Source organism: Esox lucius, chromosome 15, assembly GCF_011004845.1.
Source record: "Esox lucius isolate fEsoLuc1 chromosome 15, fEsoLuc1.pri, whole genome shotgun sequence".
Lineage (NCBI taxonomy): Eukaryota > Metazoa > Chordata > Actinopteri > Esociformes > Esocidae > Esox > Esox lucius.
Window position 1 is genome coordinate 19,025,322 of NC_047583.1, and position 26,115 is coordinate 19,051,436.

At 41.4% G+C, this 26,115-nt stretch overlaps 1 protein-coding gene across 4 annotated transcripts in view; it reads left to right on the forward strand.

Annotated features, from left to right (window-relative positions):
• The window catches only part of adck1 (aarF domain containing kinase 1), a 123,058-nt gene that overhangs the window by 44,069 nt on the left and 52,874 nt on the right, over positions 1-26,115 (forward strand). For all 4 annotated transcript variants that reach the window (XM_034297449.1, XM_029125556.2, XM_029125555.2 and 1 more), the window contains exon 4: positions 3,627-3,830. In XM_034297449.1, coding sequence (XP_034153340.1) covers positions 3,627-3,830 — 204 coding nt within the window. The remainder of the gene's footprint in view (positions 1-3,626; positions 3,831-26,115) is intronic.

Below are 26,115 nucleotides of genomic sequence, written 5' to 3' on the forward strand. Positions count from 1 at the left end.
TCTGTGTAGCAGCATGTTAAGGATGTGTGTGTGTGTGTGTGTATCTGTGTAGCAGCATGTTAAGGATGTGTGTGTGTGTGTGTATCTGTGTAGCAGCATGTTAAGGATGTGTGTGTGTGTATCTGTGTAGCAGCATGTTAAGGATGTGTGTGTGTGTGTATCTGTGTAGCAGCATGTTAAGGATGTGTGTGTGTGTATCTGTGTAGCAGCATGTTAAGGATGTGTGTGTGTATCTGTGTAGCAGCATGTTAAGGATGTGTGTGTGTGTGTATCTGTGTAGCAGCATGTTAAGGATGTGTGTGTGTATCTGTGTAGCAGCATGTTAAGGATGTGCGTGTGTGTGTATCTGTGTAGCAGCATGTTAAGTATGTGCTAATAGGCTTTGTTTTTCCTGAGGGTTCTGATTGGAGGCCCCATGGTTTGAGCGAGTGGGCCGTAGACCTGGCTGGGTGTGAATCAGCCTATCCCTGAGTGGTGCTGCCTTCACTCCCCATAACAATCTGCAGCACCAGAGTGATGGCATTCTTCTGCTACGCTGCCCCCAGTGGGACAGAGTAGTAACTGTAACGCATGCCAGACAAGAGGACAGGGGAGACTGAGAAGGCGAGAAGAAGAATGAGAGTTTGTATGTGTTTGTGATCCAGGTCTGTGTAGAGGGAGAATATGTGTGTGTGTGTGTGTGGCCTATGTGAAGCCACCACAAAGATTGCAAAACCAGACCAAGTGCTCCCTTCATTCGTTTTTTAGCTTGTCCCCGCTAGGAGAAAAGCTATTCAATATTGTAGTTAGTTTTAGGTTTGGGCATTGCCGGTTAGGCTTAGATTAAGTTTAAGCTTACCCTCAACAGTGTAACTGTATAGAGTTAGCGTTAGGTTTAGGGCTAGGGCAGTGGGTACATGGACTTCTGGGTCCCCACAAGGACAGAAAAACGAACGTGTGTGTGTGTGTGTGGTGCCAGGTTGTTGTGTTGCAGTGTGCCAGAACTAGAGGGTGACAGGTGGCACACTTTTTCCCTAGAGGGTAAACCAGTGAAGAGGAACATGTAACCTACTTACTCTCTTCCCCCTATCCTATGCCTCTTTCTCCTTATCAATCCCTTCTTATCAATCTTTTCCTTGCCAGTGTTCCCTCTTTCTATCTTCAGGCCCTGTTCCAGTCCTTCATCAACTCCTCCTCTAGCTTCAGGTTATTCCTGTCTCCTCCTTCACACCAACTTCTATTCCTCCTCCTCTTCCTTCCTCTCTCCTCCTCTTCCCCCTTTCCTCAGTAGCCTACTCAGTGAGTGTGTGGTGGGTAAACAGCCCATGTTGGGTTTGGCTCCACAGTGAAATGAACAGTCTCCTCCTTGCCCGACTGTGTAATTATCTGGGAGCTTTCACGGCTGATTGGAGAGAAGAGAAGCTGGTGCCTGAAGTGGATCTGGCCCGGCTCTCTCAGTCTTTCTCTCCCTTTCCTCTCTCACACAGACACTTGTACATATACACAAATAAATACTTTATTTTAGCCGACAATTAAAAATGTGCATTCAAGGAATACTTTAAATACTTTCAGGGTCCTTTACAAGTGAAGACACTTTGAAGTACAGATAACGTTGACTCCTCCACACAGCAAGGCTGCCCATTAACGGTGACAGAGCAGTAATTTGCTAGCTGCTTAGCCTTTGGCTTATGTAGGCCTGCTATCTGAAGGCCATGTACTGTCAGCCTACTCAATAATTTAAATGTACATTTTGTAATCACACTCAAGTACAGAATTGTGAAGTCTCCTATCCATGGTCCCAATCATTTATCTTTCTATCTAAACTTTAACCATAACCCCAAAACCCTTAACCTTAAAGGATTGACATAAAAGTGAATCTATAAAAACCTGTCAATGTTTTCATGTTTACGATACACTTCATTTTCAACTGCCTAGACACTTCCTATGTTTCCCGGTTTTGTTCACAATAAATCCACATCTATCTCCTGACCAAAGGGAACATAGTGCTTACTTTCTTGTATTCTCAGATGGGATAAAATGACTCTGCAATTCTAACAATAAAATGGCCTCATGTTACACACAAATTGCAGTTAGCTCATTTGCAATCTAATGAAGCAATATCCCGCCCCAAGGGGAGTATAGGGTTTACAATCTTGTATTCTCAGGTGGATAAAATAACTCTACAATTCAAACAATGCAAAGGCATCATGCCACAAAAGATTTCAGTTAGCTTGGTAGTTTGCTAATTTGCAATCTAATGAAGCAATATTCCACCTCCAGGGCAATATAGTGTTTACTATCTTTTATTCTCAGATGGGTAAAATAGCTGCAATTCCAACAATAAAAAGGCATCATGTTACACAGTACGCACAATTTGAAATTAGCTAGCTAGTTTAAAAAAAAAATCATAGTGACCAGCGATATCTCCCCAGAAGTTCCGCTTTTCCTTGTTTTACTCTTGTGGATATTTCTTGTCCTCACAAGTAAAACAAGGAGCCATATATACACAAATGCCCTTAGCACAAACCACTGTTTTGTGAAAGGTTTATGGCCAAATTATACATGTAAATGTGTGTATCTATTTTGCCTGTGAGCAATAGAGTATGTTCACTCTTGAATAAACAAAAAAAAGCAGTAGAGCACACTATTCATGTCGCTGTACTGTGTATGTATCTGGTTCACTATCTCAACCTTCCAACCACCCCATGCGGAGCTTGCAACAAAGATAATCTGAACACAACTGTTACCAACTAAGCAACATCATCATCACCGGACAAACGCAGCTGCGTGACCCTTGTATGGCAAGGGAAACAGTAGAGATCTCAGATCGAGTGACGTAAATGGTTGAAAATCTAGTGCTTACCGCTACGTTGCTAGCCATTTCACATCATTTCACACTGGTACAAAGATTACCTTCAGTCAGTTGCATGATTCCTACTATCATTGCTAGCAGATGGGAAGGCAAAACCTAATGGCAAATGCTAGCTGAGGGTAGCTGGTGGAACTAGCTGCTAATGCTACTGTTGTTGATGGCTATAGTGTTTAATGTTCCTCTAGCTGATGGCTGATGCTACCTAATGGCTAAAACTAGTTTTAGCCTTGAGGTTTAGCACTACCTGATGGCTAATGCCTGATGTTGACTAGTGACAAGTGCTAAAGTAACAGAGGGCTAGTGCTAACTGATGTAACTGGCCTTGTAGCCGCATCTGAGTTGTTAGCGATATAATGAAGTGAGCCTGTGTTCAGACAGTGTTCTGTTGTTGAGTGGTCCCCAGGGGGTTACAGAGGTTTGCAGGGTTGGGGGCTGTGTTTTTGGCAGTGTAACAGGGTTAAAGGGAACTCATTTCACGCCCCTTTATTTACACTAGTCCCAAGGGAGAGGCACTCAATAAGCATTATCAACTCCACCCCAGCTGGTACAAACACACACACACACACAGCAGAAATCACATTTATACCTAATAGCCTTTCAGATTTTACAATGTGCTTGGGAGATATTATGCTAAGGTCTGTGTGTGTGGCATCTGTCCTTATGCCCTGTTGGTACATGTGTGTATTGATAATCATGACAACTTTGAGGACACTGATACTGACAACGATGAAGATGTCTGATTAATCTGACAATACCAAATCTCCCCCTCCCACAGGTACACCGCCGGTCAGCCGAGAGGCTGCGTGACCTCTGCTGCACCAACAGGGGGACCTTTATCAAGGTGGGGCAGCACTTGGGAGCCCTTGACTACCTCCTACCTGACGAGTATACCTCCACCCTCAAGGTCCTACACAGCAATGCACCACAGAGCTCCGTGGAGGAGATCCATCAAGTTATCCGAGAAGATCTGGGGAAGGAGGTATGCCTGGGTTTCTGGGGGGTGGGGTGGAAGTGGCTTAGAGATCCTGGATGAGTGTGAAATTTAAAGGTAGTGACAACAGTGCATATTTCGGATTTTTTTTGTACCCATTGTATCCCAGTGAAGACAGCTATAGCTTCAAATCAGTGAGGCTTTGTAAACACAGGATTTATACGACTAGTGGCACCATTTACTGAAGTTCTGTAGGAACCAGCCCAGTGTTAATAATGGACGGCCAGTAAGCCATTGTCCCTCTCAGTTTCATTGTGTGGGACAATAAGCAAATATAGCAATAATGCTTGGTATATGTGGTTTGTGAATCCGGCCCTTGGGAGATCTCTGAGCACATTTGGGGGATCATGCAACTTTTTGGTTACAGAAGGTCCTTGTTTTTGTGTGTGCTATGACAGGCTTTTAGACTCTAGGCTGAGACGAGGTAATTGCTTTGCTATTTCTGCACGACTTTCTGCTGTCCCTCTGTCAACATACCGATTTCTGTGTGCGCGTGCGTGTGCTTGTGTGTGTGAATGAGTGTGTTTGTGTGCGTATGAGTGAGTGAGTGTGCGCGTGTGTGTGTTAGCCAAAGATGGTACTGTCATGGTTAGTTGGGTTCACTGAAGCAGAATTCTCCCTTGTCCTTGTATTTTGCAAGTCTCTTCTATCGCCACTCTTCACTCTCTTTCTGTCTCTCTTTCACTCACTCTCTTTCTCTCTTGTTCTCTCTCACACACACACGCACCTCTGTTTATGTCTGAGAAGTTTAAGTTGGAAGTCAAAGCTGTTTTCCACATCCTCCTGGCTCCATTTAGATAAGGCCTTTATTGATAGTGCAGACAGGTGCAGCTGGGAGGCAGAAACATCGCTATCTCTCACTCTCTCTCTCTCTCTCTCTCTCAGCTCTCTCTCACTAACTCCCTCCCTCCCTCCCTCCCTCCCTCCCTCCCTCACTCCCTCACTCCCTCACTCACTCACTCACTCACTCACTCACTCCCTCACTCACTCACTCACTCACTCACTCACTCACTCACTCACTCACACACACACACACACACACACACACACACACACACACACACACACACACACACACACAGTGAAACACTGATCATGGACCTGCTTCTACAGATTTTAGCAAACAGAAAGGGAGACAGCAACTAAGGAGAATTGTGGTAGTCTCTGTCTCTCTTACTCATCAAAGCACTGGTTCTAGACCAGCTCTAAGAGATTCTTGGGCTAGTCTTGTCTTACAGAGAGACCTAGTTTATTTCATTTTTAATTAAAGAAATATGGTGCAGAGGAAGTTGGGTAAAGAATTTGATTAGTCAAGTGTTGTCCAATGAATGAGTTAGATAGGATGCTGTTGATCCTGTGATGACCTCATCCAGACAAAGGAATTGTTCTAAATACTTTAGCAGACTGCTTAACATCCTAGTGTAGGTTTGACAGATTTTTTCCTGAAATTGTCATGAAACAACTGGATATACAATACATGACTTAAAGGATGCCTCTCTTTTATGTCTGAAAGATTTCAACTTCCTTTTGCTGTGTTGGGCTGTCAATATGCGTTCATAGCGAAGTAATATTCTAGACTTTTCTATTACAAGTTACTGCTAATTAGAAAATCCGTTTAACATTTCTTTGTCATTTATCTTTTTTCTTCATGCATTGTTGGAAGTTTCAAATCTATTTTTGTAGATTTCCCTTTGCTGTGTGTGTGTGTGTGTTTTAGGTTTAACTATACTCATGGGGACCAAATGTCCCCATGAGTATAGTAAAATCGTTGTAAAAATGTACTATAGTAAAAAGTGACTTTTCCCCATGAGGCAAAAGTCAATTTCCGGCTGAGGGTTTAGGTTTAGGGTCAAACTTAAAATTCATTTTAGACTTAGAATTGGGGTTTCTTTAAGGTCCAGGCATTGTTGGTTAGGTTTAGGGTTAAGGTTAGGCAATACATCTAGGTAAAGTTCAGGCATACATGTTAATTCATTGAGGTTAAGGTTAGGTTTAGATTAGGGTTAGGTTAAGGTTGTGTGTGTGTCTGTATTCACTCCTTTGTGTCTGCTGCAGCAGATATTACTTAGTCTCTATTTCCAGCCAGCATAGGAAGTAATTTCAGGCGTAGGCTATTTGTATGAGAAGGTATTTTACCCGACGCTCTTATCATCATTCAGTGCCTCTAAAGAGATTACAGTTGTACAAGCAGCAAGCCGTGACATCCGAACACTCTCTCCCTCTTCCTCTTTTTCTCTCACACACTCACTCATTTTTCCTGCTGTGGAATATGTGTAAATACCTTATTTTTAAATACAGGATGGGGATTGTGAATGTGTTGCATCTGTTAGCCCAAACCTGTGTTTTGCTTGTGTGTGGTTAACATTATAGGACAGTAAGGGACTTCAGACCATATTCATCTGGGGTCCCGGGTCCATTGAGTGTCCACAGAGCTAATACAGGGGGTCCTTAGAATGATCTCAAAAGTATTTATTAAATTGTTGTTGTTTTTCATAAGTTTGATCTAAAAAGGTAAAGTAAATATCTTACTCGTTAGATACATTTTTGTATTTTTTAGATGTTCTTTTTAATTATTTTCAGGAATACAGTATGGTTGTAAATAATGTCTTTGTATAATTATTTCTATTATCTACTGAGGTTGTGAACTCTGTCACATGGTCATGAACTAGGTCTGCTTAGGTACCCTACAGTGTGTTTCTGGCAGGTTTAATGATCAAGACATCACTGCCTGAGGCACTCTGTGTCTTTTTCTCATACAGTAAAACACTGGTCTTTGAACTGCTCTTAGAATTACTCACAAACTGAAAAATAGACAGCCACTGAAGAGTTCTTAGGTAGTCTCAGTTTCTTTTTCTATTCTGTGTATTTTCAAATGAACCACAAAATCATTGCACCTGTTTGTTTTAAATCAGAATGCTCTCTCCTGCAGGCTTCTAGGACCTACTCACTATTACTGCAGTGTCCTTGAACAATATTTGCCTTCTGAGGAAGGTCAAGGTATTATTAGAATTTGGTAGACTGGAGACAGTGTGATTTTAAGATTAATATGAGAGAAGCTGGCTTGAAGTGTGATAAGAAGCAGAACGGCTTAGTGCGATGTGCTTCAGAAGACACGTCTTGATCTCCAACTCTCCTGAACCTGCTGTGGAGGTATTTCCATGAACCAAGGTCATAATCAAGAATTGGACAATTGGAGAAAAAGCGTTTAAAAATATATATGAAATAAAAGTGTTAGGATTAATGTTTGGTTTTTATGATTAGGTTTAGGGCTAGGGGCAAGGGAAAAAGGGATTTTAAATATAAATTGTTTTGGTGTCCCTACAAGGATAGCGTCTCCTAATTTGCGTCTGTGTTTTGCCCCGTTCTCAACCTCTTAATTAAGTGTCAGAGTGACAAACATTATTTTGATGCGTGTGGTCACTCTCTCACCCACACACACAAAGTCAGGGAACTCCACACAGAGAAGAACAAGAGAGAAAGCGAGAGAAAAAATTGTTTTCAGACACAGTCAGTCTGTCAATCATTACCTTTTAAATGGTTTTGTGTATGATGACCAGGAACATACACAACTTCTGCAGCTCTGGACCAATACAGGGTTATTTACTGCCTACCTAATTCTGATTGGGTTAACTCAGATCAGTCATCGACAGACGGCAGACTAGTCATGGAGCATCAGTCCAGTCAGAGGGTGGGATGAAAGATAGATAGCATAGATAGATAGATAGGTAGGTATTATTGGAGTTGTTGTAAAGGTTGCAGCCGCAATATTTTTAATCTGCCAGAATCTAGTTGAGCATGCAAATGTGTGTGTGTGTGTGTGTAACGGTTTTAGCCTTAATGATTGTATGACTGAACAGTAGTAATCTGGTACAAGGTCATCATCCTGTATTGATCATCTATCAATATGGACAGGCCACAGTCTTACAAAAATACAAACTATTATGAGGATTGGATAAAAAAAAAAAATAAAAAATAAAACATGACAGGAAGTACGCTTGGGATCAGTGGGATATAATGTTGTGTATGGCCATATGAGTGTTACACAACGTTCTTGTTTCAACACACACACACACACAAACACACATATGCAAACTCTCATTTTCTTGGGAGCTAGCTGGGCCCAGCAAAGCAGCTCCTTCAGGGAGGAGACGTGCATGGTGGTGGATCCCAAGGACCATATGACGGCTTCTGTGGGGATTATGCACTTTGTGGAAACCACGTCTCCACAGTCCAGGCTCACCCGGTCCTTCCTGTCTCCATATGGACCGTTCGGGCTCATCCTCTTGTGATTCATCATTCTCTTCCTCCCTGCCAAACACTGGGATTTGGCAAGTTTCCTGTCGTAGCCCAGAACAAGCCTATTCTATAGCACGCCGGATACTAAAGTTATATAATACGGCACACAATTTTGGAAAATGACCTTTGTACAGGGGGTGGGCATGGGCATTGTCTCTCATCAGATGGTGACATGGTGTACCAGGAAGCATTTTCTGGAGCCATCTGCCCACTGAAAACTGGATCTCATAAAATAACGTCTTAACTAGTCCCTAAATTCTGAAAACCTCTGCACATTTCCATGACTACTGTAGGCAATGCAATGGAAAATTGATGGTGGACAGAATTATGGCTATTATTTTTCAAAGGCCACAGTGATTTTTGCTAGCTTATTTCAGTGGCCATACAGTAATTTTAGCCAGTGCGATGGGTCTGTTGTTACCCAATTATGAAATCATTAGACCAAATTCAAGAATAAAGTTTGACTATGTGTTGAAAGGAGTGGTTCTTTTGTTTCTTTTTCACAGCCAGATATAGTCCCCAAACAAACTGCAAAAAAACTGCAAAATAGGAGAAATTATGACTAACTAAATCTTCCAGTCCTGGTCCTTGGAAACTTTCTATGAATATTGTCAAGTATCAAGTGGCTATTTCTAAACGGGTATACTGCACAATGATTAGATTAGATTTAACTTTATTGTCATTGAACAAGTACAAGTACAATACAACGAAATGCAGTTAGCATCTCACCAGAATAGCAAATAGAAGTGGGCTGAAAATGTGTAAGTATATGTATATTACAAGTGGAATGTATAAATGTGCAATGAAGGCATATCTATACATGAAATAAACGATATATAAGTAAGCGAAATAAACTCACTACAACAATAGATGGGTATTAGTCGATGTCCTGTGGTAAGTTTTGTGTGGCATCCACTCTCCCCCTGTAGCTGCTTCAAATAGGACTTGTTCATTAGGGGCACCCAAGCCACCCTTCCCCTGGTGAGGCTGCATTTTAGCTGCCGTCCCCCACGTCCACTGAACTCTCAACCTAGTCTCAGAAACCTTCATGCTTTAGCAGTGAAACTATTCTGCAAATAAATACACAAGATCAATAAGCCTCAGTGTTCTGTACCCCGTTACAGAACACGCTTAAGCGTTTGGGTTTGAGGAGTCAAATTACTGTTGTTTTGAAAATGAGATCTATTCCCATTCTTGCTTGATACAGGATTTCAGCTGCTCAACAGGTTGGGGTCTCCTTTGATGTATTTTTTGTTTCATAATGTGCCACATGTTTTCCATGGGTGACAGGTCTGTACTGCAGGCAGGCCCGTTTAGCACCCAGACTCTTTTACTAAGGAGCCATGCTGTTGTAATACGTGCAGAATGTGGTTTGGCATTGTCTTGCTGAAATCAGCATGGCTTTCCCTGAAAAAGATGTCACCTGGATGGCAGCATATGTTGCTCCAAAACCTGTATATATGTTGTTCAGCATTAATGGTGCCTTCACAGATGTGCAAGTCACTCATGCCATGTGCTCAAATGCACCCTCATACCATCACGGATGCTGGATTTTGGGATGTGCACTGATAAGAAGGCGGATGGTTCCTGTCCGGTTTAGCTCAAAGAAAGCGACACCCATGATTCCCAAAAATAATTAAAAATATTCATTGGTCAGACCACAGGACAGTTTCCACTTTGCTTCAGTCCATCTTAAGTGAGGTCTGGCACAGAGAAGGCGCCTGTGTTTTTGGATCTTGTTTATATATGATTTCCTCTTTGAATGGTAGAGTTTTAACTTGCATTTGTGGATGCAGCAACGTGCTGTGTTCACAGATAATGGTTTTTGGAAGTGTTCCTGAGCCCATGCAGTGATGTCTACTACAGAATCATGTCTGGTTTTAATGCAGTGCAGCCCGAGTGCCCAAAGATCACGGCCATCCAATATTGTTTTTTGGCCTCATCCCTTGCATACAGAGATTTATCCGGATTCTCTGAATCTTTTAATTATATTATGTACTGTAGATTATGAGATCCCCAAACTCTTTGCAATTTTACGTTGAGAAACGTTATTCTTAAATTCTTGCACAGTCATTCACAAAGTGGTGAACCCTACCCCATCCTCATGTCTGACAGACCCATCCTCTCTGGAATTATCTTTTAATACCCAATCATTTTACTTACCTGTTGCCAATTGACCTAATTAGTTGTGTGATATTCCACCAGGTTTAGTTTTTTAGCAGTTTATCTCAGCTTTTCAAGTATTTTGTTCCCTCTGTCCCAAATTTTTTGAACCGTGTTGCTGGCACCGAAATCAAAGTGGGCATATATTTTTTTCAGTTTCAACATTTGATGATTTGTCTTTGTACTGTTTTCTATTGAATATAGTATTTAAATGTGTAATGTTGCGGGAGCAAGGAACCAGGTTGCAGGCACAGGTAGTCGGTGTGGTCTCTTTTAATTGAAACAAAGTAACACCAAGCACAAAAAACAACTAAAGTAAATGGCTGACTTCAGCAGCAAAACTATTTAAACAAAGGTTTTCAAGACTTACGTATAACAGCAACACACAACGGCAAACGCGACAACCACAATGATCCACACTGTGGGGAGCAGAGGGGAAACATTTAAACACATACTGATGAGCAAACGGGAACCTGGTGTGAACGATGATGAAGACGTGACACAAAACAAGTCCGGGATGCATTCGTGGAGTAATGGGGACTGGAGATGTGCGGGACGGTGGCACTGATTCTCACCGCACCGTGACAAAATTATTTGCACTTCATTGCATTCTGTTTTTATTCACATTTTATGCAGCGTCACAACTTTTTGGGAAAAGGGATTGTAGTATTAAAAACATTACTGAGCTAATCAACATACTATCTGCACTTTTCAATGCAACAAACCCTAATAATGAATCTAACTTTCAAATCACTCTCCGTCACCAGCACAAGCCAACCTATACAAGAACACCCGCTAGCCTAGAAAAGATAAAGCTAACACATTTTAGCTCCAGACACCCAAAGAAATGTGGGAAGAAAGAATTGCCCGAAAGTATAACAATATACTGTAAATAGCTGGTTAGCATAAAAATGTATCTACTACACATATTAATACAGATGAATGATCATCACTGCCCTTGCTAGTCTGATTGTTTAGTGTAAAAAAAGGGAATTACATTTCTAATGAATTTTAGTGGTTTATTTTTTAAAGTGGACGTAAGTGCAAAATCTTGTAGGCTAATTGATTTCTTTGTTTGAATGTAGGCCTACGTTGAACACCACACAAAGGCTCCTGTAGGCTACATCGTTGAAATTTAAAGCTATTTCTCTGTGAAAATGCTATAGAATTTGCTCCATTGGTTTTATTTGTAGGGCACTCATATAGACCTAAATTATGCTTAAATAGCCATAATAGCCTACAGTCATCGTACAAAGTGGATACAGCCTTAGTGTTCATTGTAATTGTGTGCCAGACATTACACAGAATTCTTCTCAGGAGTCTAGACATCGGCTCTTTATTGTAAAAAATGTAGGGAACATTTTAGTTATATGTGGATAAATCTATGGACCAGTGATGGTCTGCCCATTAGGGCATAAGTGCAGTGTCCCACTTGTGATTGTAAAAAATAAAATACTAATCTTACTACTTAGGCAGCAGCAGCTCTGGGTGTTTGGTCTAAAGCTTTACTATACCAAGCACAATTTCAAAGGACCGGTTTTTGATCTCTATATTCAGTGTTCAACAGATGGCGCTAAAGAGACAGTCGTACTTCTGAAGTAATCCACAGCTAATTCATTTTCACTAAAGTGTAGATTAACTTTTTTAATTTTTTAAATGCAGTTTAAGAGTCTGAACCTTTAGAGAAATGTTTTAATGAAGCAGATGGAACCTAATAAACCAGACATCAAACAAGCTAGCATCACAGGACAAACAACTGTGGGAAGCCACATGCACATTCATTTCCCCAGACCTGGCTTGGCTGTGTAACTGCTCCCTGCGTTCTAGTCTGCTCATCAGCTAGAGGACTGGTCGACAGGTTTGTGGACAGTAACACACTTCGCAGAGCGATTTATGAAACTTAACACAAGCACAGTACATCTGGAATGCTCAAGCTAGCTATGCTCAAGAGGGACAGATATATTAACTCTATGGGGTCTACTGCAATGCAATCTGAAGAAAAAAAAATTAAGAACGCTGTTTCAATTTCATAACTGGATTTTTCAACATTTTGGTATCTGTACCAAAAATACATGTTTGTCTGGGTTACTAACTGGCTGTAAAGACCAACCTCATTACCCCAACAACACTTTGCGATGGTTAGCTAGTTACCTGTAACGATATATGCTAAATGTAACATATTTTTTCATATTAGCAAGTGACTGACCTATCTGGGTGCGTTTTGAGGTTCCTGATGAAGTTCGACGTTGTTGATCCTTTATCTTGGTGCCACACCCCTTGCATGTAGCTGTTCGCTTACTGCCACTGTTAACGAAGTTATTGAAACCAAAACTAATGACAAAAGGCACAACTCCGGGAGGACTTGGTGTCGCTATCGTTATTGCATAATGCGCATGTGTTACTTTACATGTAGCACATCATACGCATCCCCAACGTATATGCGCCAATAGAAGAAAATAGAAATAAAAAGATTTAAAAAGCAGTAATTGCATGAAAACTGGTTGTTGACGAGTCTCAAAGCTCGAGTCTGAAGTCTTTTAGGTCGAGTCGCAAGTCAGGTCTGAAGTCCGCTGTTAGTGCGATTTAAGTGCGACTCGAGTCCGAGTCTCAGACTCGAATCCCCATCTCTGATGGGCACCTCTCATTGTAGCTTATTGACTGTGTCAAATTCTGTAGACCTGACACTATGGGGGCATGATGAAACCAAAGAATCAGATAATCCAGGACTGTTCAGGTGGCTCATTGATTTTTTCACTGCAGAGTATAATGAACAAGACCACTTAGGTAGCTATAGTGTTTAATAGCATGTCCAAAACCAACAAGCGCCCACAATGCAAACCAATTACTACATTTTGTGTTGTAATTGTATTATGACAGGCATGCTGCTAGTAGTTGCCCATCTTTTGAAAAAAAAGAATACAATCAAGCTACTAACTAGAATACAAACAAGCTACCAAGCTACTACTATCCTGCCACTAACCCAGTCGGAGTCCAAGCTCTACTACACTGTGCATTGACTCTTTGTCTCAGTGAAGGGTGAAAAAGATGTATCAGTGACATTTTTATTTCTCTTTTCCTGTTACTTCACCAGATGTCACAGTTGTTTCCATAGATACCATTTTGTTTGTTTCATCGTTCATTTTGGAAAGTTGGAATATTCTTGCCGCATGTGTCATCTCTAGGACTAGGGCCAGTGCTCTTACATTTGCATATTGATAAGGCCTAAGATTAGCATAAATGATACGCCTTACTTGATGAACAATGTAAAGGGCCTCTGGCATGCATTTTGATATCACTGTCCATTCTTACAAATAATAGAACTACAATTAAACATACAGTACAGTCAATTATTTTATTTTTAGCTGTGGGATACAGGCAAGGACTTTATCCTGTTTGGCATATCTTCATAATTAATGACATTTTCCATAATCATTACATCAGAGCCACAAATTGTGGTTACATAATTCATAATCTCATGATTTAGTAATGTGTTTGACCCTGACTGTCTCTCTGTCCTGACCTTAACACTCAAACATGATGTCAGCCATTAACCACTTATTTCTCAGAGGCAGTACAGAAATAGAACACTTTCAAAGTCTCAGAACATTTATTTTCAAAAGAAAGCTCTTAGAGGACCTGGAAAATGCACCTTTGCTTAAAGATATAGTTCAGGATTATGTCAATAAAACCTGAACTATAAACATGTTTGGTCCAACAAAATTAAAGGACAATTGCACAAACATTATACAGCTACAGTACAAGATTGTGGTTTTTGATAACTGCTGTGAAACGTGCTTATATAGTGCCCTCCAGAATTATTGGCCCCAATGGTAAAGGTGAGCGATTAATGGGACCTTTGATTTTAGTACTTTTTGCACCTTCACCTTGCCAAAATAACATCACTGAATCTTGTCCTAAAATGTTTGATGAACATTTAGCGAGAGATCTGAGATCATTCAGAATCTCTCCAGATGCCTAAGAGTGCTTGGTCCTAGCTTGTAGAATCTGCTCTCCAGCTCACCACATAGTTTTTCAGAGGGTTTAAGTTCACAATCATGGCCATTCCAAAATATTATTTTTCAGTGAGCCATTTCTGTGTGGATTTGGAGGAATGCTTTGGATTATTATTCTGCTGGAAGATCCAATGATAGCCCAGTTTTAGATTCCTAGCAGAGGCAGCCAGATAAAATCTTCTGGTACTTGACAGGCTCCATAATACCATGTGTCCTAACAAGGTTTCCAGAGCCTTAGGAAGCAAAAAAATCCCAGAACATCACATGTCCACTACCATTCTGCACAGTAGGGATTAGGTTATTTTCTGTGTGGTTATTTTTACACCAAACCCACGACTAGTGTTTGTGGCCAAGAAACTCAACAGTTGCCTCACCTGGCCGTAGAACTCAGGCCCAATCAAAGTTCCAAAAACATGTAGAGAACTTGTTGTAGTTTTAGAGACAGTGACCCCAATTTTCAACCAACTAATACAATTCTCTAAATCCTCCTCACTGCCTGCGGGGGCCAAAATAATTGCCATCCTCTTCAAGGCATGTTCATCACATCTTAGATTTTGCTCATTGTCTTTTAGAGTTGTGCTGATAATTGTGAGATGTTTTTAAGAAAGAATATGTATTTCCTGATTAATAATGTGTTTTATTTAAAGAATTGAACCTAGAGTACGCTTTAGATATCTCATATTTAAAAATCAAGCTGATAAACAGCATTGATGGTTATACATTTTTTCGAGGCCCCTGTACATATCGATAAAGTGCTATTACTTCCTTGGCCATGACACTGAGCTTAAGGCGAGCTCTGTGCTTGAGGCGCAAGGCGGGGATGATTTTCACTGTTCTGCTCGTACGGCTCCGCTCAGGCCTTATCAGCAAGCACTATCAGTTGTCGAGAACCCTGCGGATCGTAACCACTTTAAGAACGTGACTGCTTTAGTATATTATGTATATATGTTCTGTAACAGTTATACAATATGGTAGGTAGCAGCATGAAACTGTTCAGGTAGCGTGACCTTTTGGTAATTAGAATGTTCCAGTGATAGCAGTAGAATTGTCTTCTAACTGCCTTTTGGGATGTTACCTCTGAGGCTCATGTGAAGAGAGGATTGAAAAAGGCAGGGGATGCCTCTTGGCTTGGTTTGCCTTTCCATGTTAAGAGATTAAAACATTACCATAAAGACGCTCAGTCACTATCTCTGTCTTTCTCTCTCTTCCCTATCTTTTCATCCTCCGCCATTGCTATATCTTTCCACTCATCCTCCACCTCTACTCTTTTCTCCATCTTTCGCTCTTTGCAATCTCTTCTCTGGCTCCTCTCTTTCTTTTCTATATTTTCTCTCTACATCGCTCCTCTCTTTCCTGAAGCAGAACTATATCTCTGTCTACGCAGTGCTCACGCCTATGAGCTTCAAATTCCCATTATAATGCAGTTTTACTCAGACTCACTGAGTTCCCCCACTACAGAACAGCAACATCATTAAGTCTGGACGACTGTAGACAGGAACTAATGGACTGCAAATGACAGGAATCAATGAATAAATGTATAGGAAACACTAGCGCGGGCGTGCGCGCGTGTGTGTACAGTGGGGAGAACAAGTATTTGATACACTGCCGATTTTGCAGGTTTTCTTACTTACAAAGCATGTAAAGGTTTGTAATTTTTTTTCATAGGTACTCTTCAACTGTGAGAGATGGAATCTAAAAAAAAGAATTCCAGAAAATCACATTGTATGATTTTTTAAATAATTAATTAGCATTTTATTGCATGACATAAGTATTTGATCACCTACCAACCAGTAAGAATTCCGTCTCTCACAGACCTGTTAGTTTTTCTTTAAGAAGCCCTCCAGTGCTCCACTCATTACCTGTATTAACTGCACTTGTTTGAACTCGTTACCTGTTTAAAAGTCACCTGTCCACACACTCAATCAAACAGACTCCAACCTCGCCACAATGGCCAAGACCAGAGAGCTGTGTAAGGACATCAGGGATAAAAGACCTGTAGACCTGCACAAGGCTGGGATGAGCTACAGGACAACAGGCAAGCAGCTTGGTGAGAAGGCAACAACTGTTATAGCAATTATTAGAAAATGGAAGAAGTTCAAGATGACGGTCAATCTCCCTCGGTCTGGGGCTCCATGCAAGATCTCACCTCTTGGGGCATCAATGATCATGTGGAAGGTGAGGGATCAGCCCAGAACTACATGGCAGGACCTGGTCAATGACCTGAAGAGAGCTGGGACCACAGTCTCAAAGAAAACCATTAGTAACACACAACGCCGTCATGGATTCAAATCCTGCAGCGCACACAAGGTCCCCCTGCTCAAGCCAGCGCATGTCCAGTCCCGTCTGAAGTTTGCCAATGACCATCTGGATGACCCAGAGGAGGATTGGGAGAAGGTCATGTGGTCTGATGAGACAAAAATAGAGCTTTTTGAGTACAACCCCAAGAACACCATCCCAACCGTGAAGCATGGAGGTGGAAACATCATTCTTTGGGGATGCTTTTCTGCAAAGGGGAAAGGGCGACTGCACCTTATTGAGGGGAGGATGGATGGGGCAATGTATCGTGAGATCTTGGCCAACAACCTCCTTCCCTCAGTAAGAGCCTTGAAGATGGGTCGTGGCTGGGTCTTCCAGCATGACAACGATCCGAAACACACAGCCAGGGCAACTAAGGAGTGGCTCGTTAAGAAGCATCTCAAGGTCCTGGAGTTGCCTAGCCAGTCTCCAGACCTGAACCCAATAGAAAATCTTTGGAGGGAGCTGAAAGTCCGTATTGCCCAGCGACAGCCCCGAAACCTGAAGGATCTGGCAAAGATCTGTATGGAGGTGTGGGCCAAAATCCCTGCTGCAGTGTGTGCAAACCTGGTCAAGAACTACAGGAAACATATGATCAAAAATATGCTATTTAATTACTAAAAAATCATACAATGTGATTTTCTTGATTTTTGTTTTGATTTGTTTTGATTCCGTCACTCACTATGATAAAAATTTTAGACTTCTACATGCTTTGTAAGTGGGAAAACCGGCAAAATCGGCAGTGTATAAAAATACTTGTACTCCCCACTGTGTGTGTGTGTGTGTGTGTGTGTGTATATATATATATATAAAAATATATATATAAATATATATACACACTTACTTATGTGTGTGTGTGTGTGTATATGTATGTGTACATATGTATATGTTATGATCGTACCTGATGTACGGTATAGGACCTTTGGTAAGTAGTAAGCAAGTTAATTTGTCCACAGTGTTTAGACTCATGTCTTGACAATAGGCAAATCTTTGGACAGACTCAACATGGTGTGTGTTTAGTTTGTTGTCGTTGTTGTTGTATTTTATTACCCAAAGCCCCAGTGTTTTCTAGTGACCATTTACCACAACTATCATCTCTTTCAGAACTTTCTAAGAGGGTCAGACAATGTTATGAGTTCAAGAATTCTAGTTTGATAGTGAGTTCTAGTGATTGAATGAGTTCTAGAACTCTCATTGTATGAGTGGAGCTGTGGTGCTAGTAGCGATTATTACTGGTCCCAGTAGGTTTTGACAGGTTTGTGTGATCATGATGTATGCTGTGGTCTGGGACTTAGACTCCTCTCTCTGTCCGCCATCCCTCTTTGTCACTGTCTCTGCCTACCGGCTTCAACAACCTGAGTGAATGGGAATAGGGAGTATGGAGGTGGCTCTTAAAACTGCACTCCCTCTCTCCAACTATGAATATTCTAAGATTTCCTAATTTATTGATTGACATGATGGCATGTGTTTAAGTAGTAGTTGTACAGTAGCAGTCCTTTTGATTAGTTATGTACCTATGTACATTAGTTAGATTTAGATCTGCTCTCTGTAAATTCATGGAGTCTCAGAGGCTGTAGTTTATTAATATGGCAATCATATCGTGTTGAATATTTAAAGTACTAATCTATTTGCTATCTGACTTCCTTTGTGTGTGTCTCTCTGTCTCTCATTATCAGAGGCCCAACTGTATCGACCCTCTTATTTGTGTCTTTTGCTCATTTCTACAAGTTCACATTGATCAAGAGAGGAGAAAGATATATATATATATATATATATATAGAGAGAGAGAGAGAGAGAGACAGATGCAAGTATAGCAAGGGAGAGAGAGAAAGATGCAACACACACAACTGAGGATGTACTATTTTAGTACACCGTACCATACACACACACAAACACACACACACACTAACCATATCATCCACCTTATGCTGCATGCGTTCCTAAAGTGAGCTGCCATTCCATTCACCCGTAGAGGTGGAAAGAAGGAAAGAGAAAATAGAGCCTGTTTTAATTACACCTTGAAGAACTGAAGCAATGTTCACCACCATTAGTCTCAGTGTCAAACAGAACATCACGACCAGTGGCTATGAGACAATTTGCTGGTGCACTGGTTGTGTTTCTGGATTTTGTCTATAGTCATTAGCTGTGGGTCCACACGGCATAGTGACATTTTCATTTGCATGGGAACAACTGGGGTACGTAATTTCCCCCCCCCATAATGACTGGAGTAATACTCCCGTCCAGATGGCGTAAATTATATATATTTGCTGTCACCAGTCAACTTCAACCAGTGAACGCTAGCAATGGCTGGCTGTGCTTACTGTTCTATCTGTCTGTGTTAATATTGGTTAGCATGTTAATAGAACAACCTGTCTGGGCTTTTTTTTTTGTGGTGACTGTCACCGGGCTAGCATGACTACGGCACTGGGCTAGCATGACTACGGCACTGGGCTAGCATGACTACGGCACTGGGCTAGCATGACTACGGCACTGGGCTAGCATGACTACGGCACTGGGCTAGCATGATTACGGCACTGGGCTAACATGCCTTTGCCACCATTGAAGGCAGTCAGGCCACTGAGGAGAAACATTCCAGTTCTTAGATACATACGCCCACCTCACTAAGGCTGTAACTGAGACACCATAGGGTCAAACAATTGGTTTGGAATGGCGTTAACTGTTGTTGTTGGACAGATCATGACGCTGTGCCAATGTTTCTGTTTGGCTGCCAGTCACAAACTTAGTGTCTGCTTCAGTGTTTGTGTGTGTATTTGTCAGTGTTCTTGGTTGCACGTGCACATGACGCTCCAGACATGTCCAATCCCAGGGCATTCAATGGAAACATCATTTGGTGGCCCCGTTATCCCCCCTGGCAAGTAAGTGTATGTATTAGCTTTTGTAATGCCTTTCTCTGAAAGCTCTCTGTCTGATAGATGTGCTATCAGCAGAGCCGCTAAAGAGCTACTCACATGCCCCTGTTAAAGCTGGAACAATCATCTCTGGCCAACTTCCAAATGGTTGCCTTTTCTCTGTTTAGTGCGCTACTTTCGACAAGAGGCTATAGTATCACAATTTGTACATTTTGTAAGTGATAGGGCACCGTTTGGAACCGTGGCCTCTCCTCTGGCCCCAAACCTCAGACACCCCTATAGCCTAGTAATCAGAACTGCACAAGCAAAATAGGTCATAATGATATTGTATGTTGTATACATTGTCTATATATATATATATATATATATATATATATAAATATATATATATGTTTGCATACCCTTGGAGAATTGGTAATATATGTACTTTTTGTAAAGAAAACATGAGTGAGCAGGCAAAACACATGTCTTTTATTTCTTATGGGATTCACATTCAACTGTAGGTCATAAAAGAATGGCACAATCATTAAACAAAACATGGCAACAAGGAAAAAAAACACACATTTGAGATCTGCCCAGAGTGGCTCGTTGATATTAGGGTCAGGAGACTGGTGGCCACTCCAGACCCTTCACCTTTTTCTACTGTAACAACTGGAGGGTCAACATGGCCTTGTGCTTAGGGTCATTGTCATGCTGGAAAGTCCAAGAGCGTCCCATGCACAGCTTTCTAGCAGAAGAATGCAAATTGTCTGCCAGTATTTTCTGATAACATGCTGCATTCATCTTGCCATACATTTTCACAAGATTCCCCAATGCTTTTAGAGCTCACACACCCCCAAAACATCAGTGTGCCACCACCATGCTTCGCAGTAGGGATGGTATTCTGTTCACTATAGGCCTTGTTGACCCTCTCCAAACATAGAGCTTATGGTTGTGACCATAAAGCTCTATAGTACGTCAGGGTGTTATCAGGCATATTGTAACCATGCTTTTTTGTGGCATTGGTGCAGTAAAGGCTACTTTCTGGCAACTCGACCCTGCAGCTCATGTTTGTTCAAGTATCGTCTTATTGTTTTTTTCCAGAGCAGCATGTATTTCTCCTGAGGTTACCTGTGGGTTTTTCTTTGTATCCCGAACAATTCTTCTGGCAGTTTTGGTTGAAATCTTTCTTGGTATACCTGACCTTGGCTTGAACAGTATTGACTGGCATTTGCAAGGCTTTGGATATCTTTTTATGGCCTTTTCCATCTTTATAAAGTTATATTACCTTGTTACGCAGGTCTTTTGACAGTTCCTTTTGCTCCCCATGGCTCAGTATCTAGCCTGCTCAGTGCATCCACGTGAGAGCTAAAAAACTCAGACTATTTATAAACAGACACTAATTGCAAATGGGAAAATATGGGAAATTCTCCTGCAATTGCCATTTTTGCCTATGTGTGTCACCTTGTGTGTCTGTAACAAGGCCAAACAGTCAAGGGTATGTAAACGTTTGATCAGGGCCACTTGGGTTATTTCTGCTTCATATGATCACTATCCTTAAATACATTTTAAATAAATTTTTTGCATTGTTTTTCAAAATCACTGGCAGAATGTCACAATTTCTGCCACGGTATGCAAACTTATGAGCACAACTGTATATGTAGCTCAGCTATATATGTATATGTATGTATATATATATATATATACACTCACCTAAAGGATTATTAGGAACACCTGTTCAATTTCTCATTAATGCAATTATCTAATCAACCAATCACATGGCAGTTGCTTCAATGCATTTAGGGGTGTGGTCCTGGTCAAGACAATCTCCTGAACTCCAAACTGAATGCCAGAATGGGAAAGAAAGGTGATTTAAGCAATTTTGAGCGTGGCATGGTTGTTGGTGCCGGACGGGCCGGTCTGAGTATTTCACAATCTGCTCAGTTACTGGGATTTTCACGCACAACCATTTCTAGGGTTTACAAAGAATGGTGTGAAAAGGGAAAAACATCCAGTATGCGGCAGTCCTGTGGGCAAAAATGCCTTGTTGATGCTAGAGGTCAGAGGAGAATGGGCCGACTGATTCAAGCTGATAGAAGAGCAACTTTGACTGAAATAACCACTCGTTAAAACCGAGGTATGCAGCAAAGCATTTGTGAAGCCACAACACGCACAACCTTGAGGCGGATGGGCTACAACAGCAGAAGACCCCACCGGGTACCACTCATCTCCACTACAAATAGGAAAAAGAGGCTACAAGAGTTCACCAAAATTGGACAGTTGAAGACTGGAAGAATGTTGCCTGGTCTGATGAGTCTCGATTTCTGTTGAGACATTCAGATGGTCAGAATTTGGTGTAAACAGAATGAGAACATGGATCCATCATGCCTTGTTACCACTGTGCAGGCTGGTGGTGGTGGTGTAATGGTGTGGGGGATGTTTTCTTGGCACACTTTAGGCCCCTTAGTGCCAATTGGGCATGGTTTAAATGCCACGGCCTACCTGAGCGTTGTTTCTGACCATGTCCATCCCTTTATGACCACCATGTACCCATCCTCTGATGGCTACTTCCAGGAGGATAATGCACCATGTCACATAGCTCGAATCATTTCAAATTGGTTTCTTGAACATGACAATGAGTTCACTGTACTGAAATGGCCCCCACAGTCACCAGATCTCAACCCAATAGAGCATCTTTGGGATGTGGTGGAACGGGAGCTTCGTGCCCTGGATGTGCATCCCACAAATCTCTATCTACTGCAAGATGCTATCCTATCAATATGGGCCAACATTTCTAAAGAATGCTTTCAGCACCTTGTTGAATCAATGCCACGTAGAATTAAGGCAGTTCTGCAGGCGAAAGTGGGTCAAACACAGTATTAGTATGGTGTTCCTAATAATCCTTTAGGTGAGTGTATGTGTTTATGTATATGTGTATATATATATATGTATATGTGTATATTTTGCATCTATTTAATTTTATATATTTAAAATGACTAAAATATTATTTAAAATTACTATTTAAATAGGCTTTTGGGCAGTGTGTTTGAAAATTCTAAAATAATCTGCAAAAGTATTTTTATTGTTGAAATGCAGATCGGTTTGATTCCAGGTCTGATGTAGGATAGCCAGCATGTCTGGGTTTATTTGACATGGCTAATACGAAGGCCCAGTAAAAAGGTCACCTGATGTATCAGTAAATTTAATTAGTGTGAGGAGTGCGAAATGAACACAATCTGTTTAAATAAGGAATCCCTCTTCTACAAATGAACATTTAAACGACCATCCTGGGGAACTCGTTATAAAGTAATGTCCAGGAGGGAGAAAGAGCAAGAGTGAAAAACATGTGATGAGACTGTAGCCTGGAGGCCAGAGATCTAAGTTAATTTGCCTGTTTAAACATGCCTAGATGAAACGCTTGCTCCTAAAGCATTCTCCTGTTCAAATGTCACTTTGGATCACAGCTGGCTCAAGTGTGTGTGTGTGGAACAGCAGGTTGGTAGGATAGAGCTTGTCTTAGAATATCGCTCTGGCCACTGCCTGTTGTAATTTGTCCCTGCCAGGCTTCCATGGCAATGACAGAGGGACATTGACCCATGCTACAGGAACAAGATTTTCTGAGCTTTGGTCTTTCTCGGGCCGACAACTCACCCGAAGCAATATATGGTAGTAATGCCTGAAGGTTTGCAAGCAAAAGCCATTGCAGTGGTTTCTGACCTGAGTTCGTTAAGTTCTGCAGTGTAACAACATTTATATTTTGTATTTCATTCTAGTGGGGAAGGAGTTGACATAGACAGCATCATGGTTCCTCTATGCTGGCTTTCCTCAAACTCCGGTCCCACAGTTCATGGAGGAATGCCTGCCAATCTGTGGCATATTCCTCAGACCCAACTGATTGCATTGATACTTCCTTCATTTAACCGGATTTACGCGAGTACCCACTGGGGAGGTTTGCTATTTATCGGTTTGCACAGTGTTTTTGTATTTCAGTCTTAAAGATTACTAGCTTCTGAACAGAATCAGCTATTATCTATTATAGCCACTTAAAGGTAGGACTCGTTAAAAGGGACTGTGATAAAATAGCAATTGAACGCAATGCATATGTTCCCTGACATTTTCATAACTTTCCCAGTACCATTTTGACACTTTTCATTTATTACCAACCATAGATCTAAATCCTTCAGATTTCATTATGTTTACCCTACCTTTATATTTTTCATTTTCTATTTAGGTGTGTTTATAAGAGCCTAAAGGCCAAACACATTCAACAAATATAAATTTTTTCAATTGCCTCAATGTGTCTTAAAATAGAAAAGGAAGTGGCTCGATGGACCATATTCTGTGTTAGGATGCTTGAGTTAAAAAATGTCTTTTCAATTAGAAAGCGATCATCAGCATTATTTTTTAAGGCAAGCGGTGATTTACCAGTCCCTAGCACAAACACATTTAAGAAATGTTACATTTCATGTAGTGACTTTAACCTGTAACATTTAAAAACACTGGAGGAAGTTTAGAGACTGTACTCCTTTCCAAAGGAAATATTCCACCTAGTATTTCGTTTTTTAAGAATGTGAATCGATGGGGTTGACATTTTATAGCTTACAGCTTGTATTCAGATAGTGTTGTTGTTTTCGACAAGGAAGATTATATTCTAATTGTGTGTGCTACCTGTATATTCATGCATGTTTGTGGTGTAATGGTTTTCAGTGACACTGACACTAGGTCTCCAAAAAGGCTTCTGGGTCACGGACACCTCTAGGATTTGTGCTCTATAGGCCCCATTGTCCTTAGATTTCCTCCAAATAAGTCACAGCATGAGAGAGTGAGCGTAAGGGAGAAGGAAGAGAGAGTATTGGGTGAGAGAGAGACTCCTGAATATCCATGAACTGTATAATTTCAGTAGATAGCAAGGGCACTGGCTAATTGCTTTTTGCCATTGTTTCATCGTCGGAAGCTGAGAAAGCCCGGGGTTGAACTAAAAAAGCTGTAGCCGCAGAACGGACAGCTCTCCATCATTCCACCTCTCAACCCCGTCGTTATACAGGCCACCTGGGGAGTGAACCAGACAGAAAGGGGAAGAGAGCGAGAGAAGGAATAGACAAAAACATGTTCAATTTGAGTTTGGCCCACTCTTTTTTTTCACAGAAATGTGTGAGGTGTTGATGTCACAACAAACTATTAGAAGAATTTAATTGGTTGACGAGATTGACAGTGTTTACTGTGCCAAGTGAAATTGAAGGAAAAGGGAAAAACACTGACGCTTGTTAGACCACAACACAGGACATCTTATCTTTCATTCTTCCAAGTATTTTCCATGAACTTGTTCTGAGAATGAATAAAGCAGTTATACATTAAAATGCATAGCCTCAGAATATGAAAAACGATTTCCATTGGAAGAGAAAGACAACATGTGTTGCATGTAGAGAACACTGTTGCCTTTTTCTAGTTCTATAATTAAGATAGCATCACCAATTTCAAACAGTGGTCCACAATAACATGCCCCAAGAAGAGAAAGAGACAGTTTTGCCACTAGGGGGTAGAATAAGGAAAAATAAGAAAAAAATATATAATTGAAAAGATACTTTATTAAAATGGTAATGTCCATTCTGTCTACAGAGGGTAATACTAGATAGAGGGAGAGAAACGAGAAGAGAGCGATGAGGGAGAAAAAGAGAAGATTGAGAAAGATGGGGACACAGAATGTGGAATAAATATGGGGAAAAAGATTTTCTGAAAAAGATGGGCTGAGAGGGATGGATAGGCAGTGAAAGAAAGATGGGGAGAGAGATGGAGAGAGAATGTTATAGAAAGATGGGGAGAGAGATGGAGAGACTGAGAGAGAAAGAATGTGAGAGAAAGATGGATAGTGTTATAGATGGAGAGATAGAGAATGTTATGGAAAAATGGAGGGAGAGATGGAGAGAATGTTATGGAAAAATGGAGGGAGAGATGGAGAGAATGTTATGGAGAGATGGAGAGAATGTTCTGGAAAGATGGAGGGAGATGGAGAGAATGTTATGGAAAGATGGAGGGAGGGAGATGGAGAGAGAGCCATTGGCGTGAGAGGGAACACTCATACACATTCACCTTCAGACATCCATATTTATGCTGCCGCAGGATTCCAGAGCTACAGATAATGGAATTTCTTTTCATGTACTGCCGTGTGTGAAGGCAGTCAGGTGCTTCTAAAGACATGATAGCCGTCCACTTGGCATGTGTAGATGATTACCTTACTACACTTTCATATGTATCGCAAGGTATTTTCTCAATCTAAAGATGTATTTCCCCCCTGCTGGTAATCTGTCTCGACCCCTCCTCTCCCACCCTCCAACTGGGTCCGTTGTTTTATTTTTCACTCTGATTGAGGTGAGGCCCAAGCGACCATGGCCTTCCCACTGGCCGTCTTTCTGAGGTTTAGGGTTAGGGGTCAGGCTGACGTTATCTGGCCAATCACAGCCGCCTGCATTTCTGCCTGCCCAGTCGCCTGGGGCTTTAGATAAGCCGCTCCGTTAGCGGCCGGCCTGCCGCAGGGCAGCATCGGAAAAGACGCAGATTATCCGATAATTTCACAAAAGGACAGGCCGGGTCAGCAATGCAGGCAGGCGGGCTCGGGGGACGGTGTCGGAAAAAAGGGATAGTGAGCAAAAGGGAGAGGGA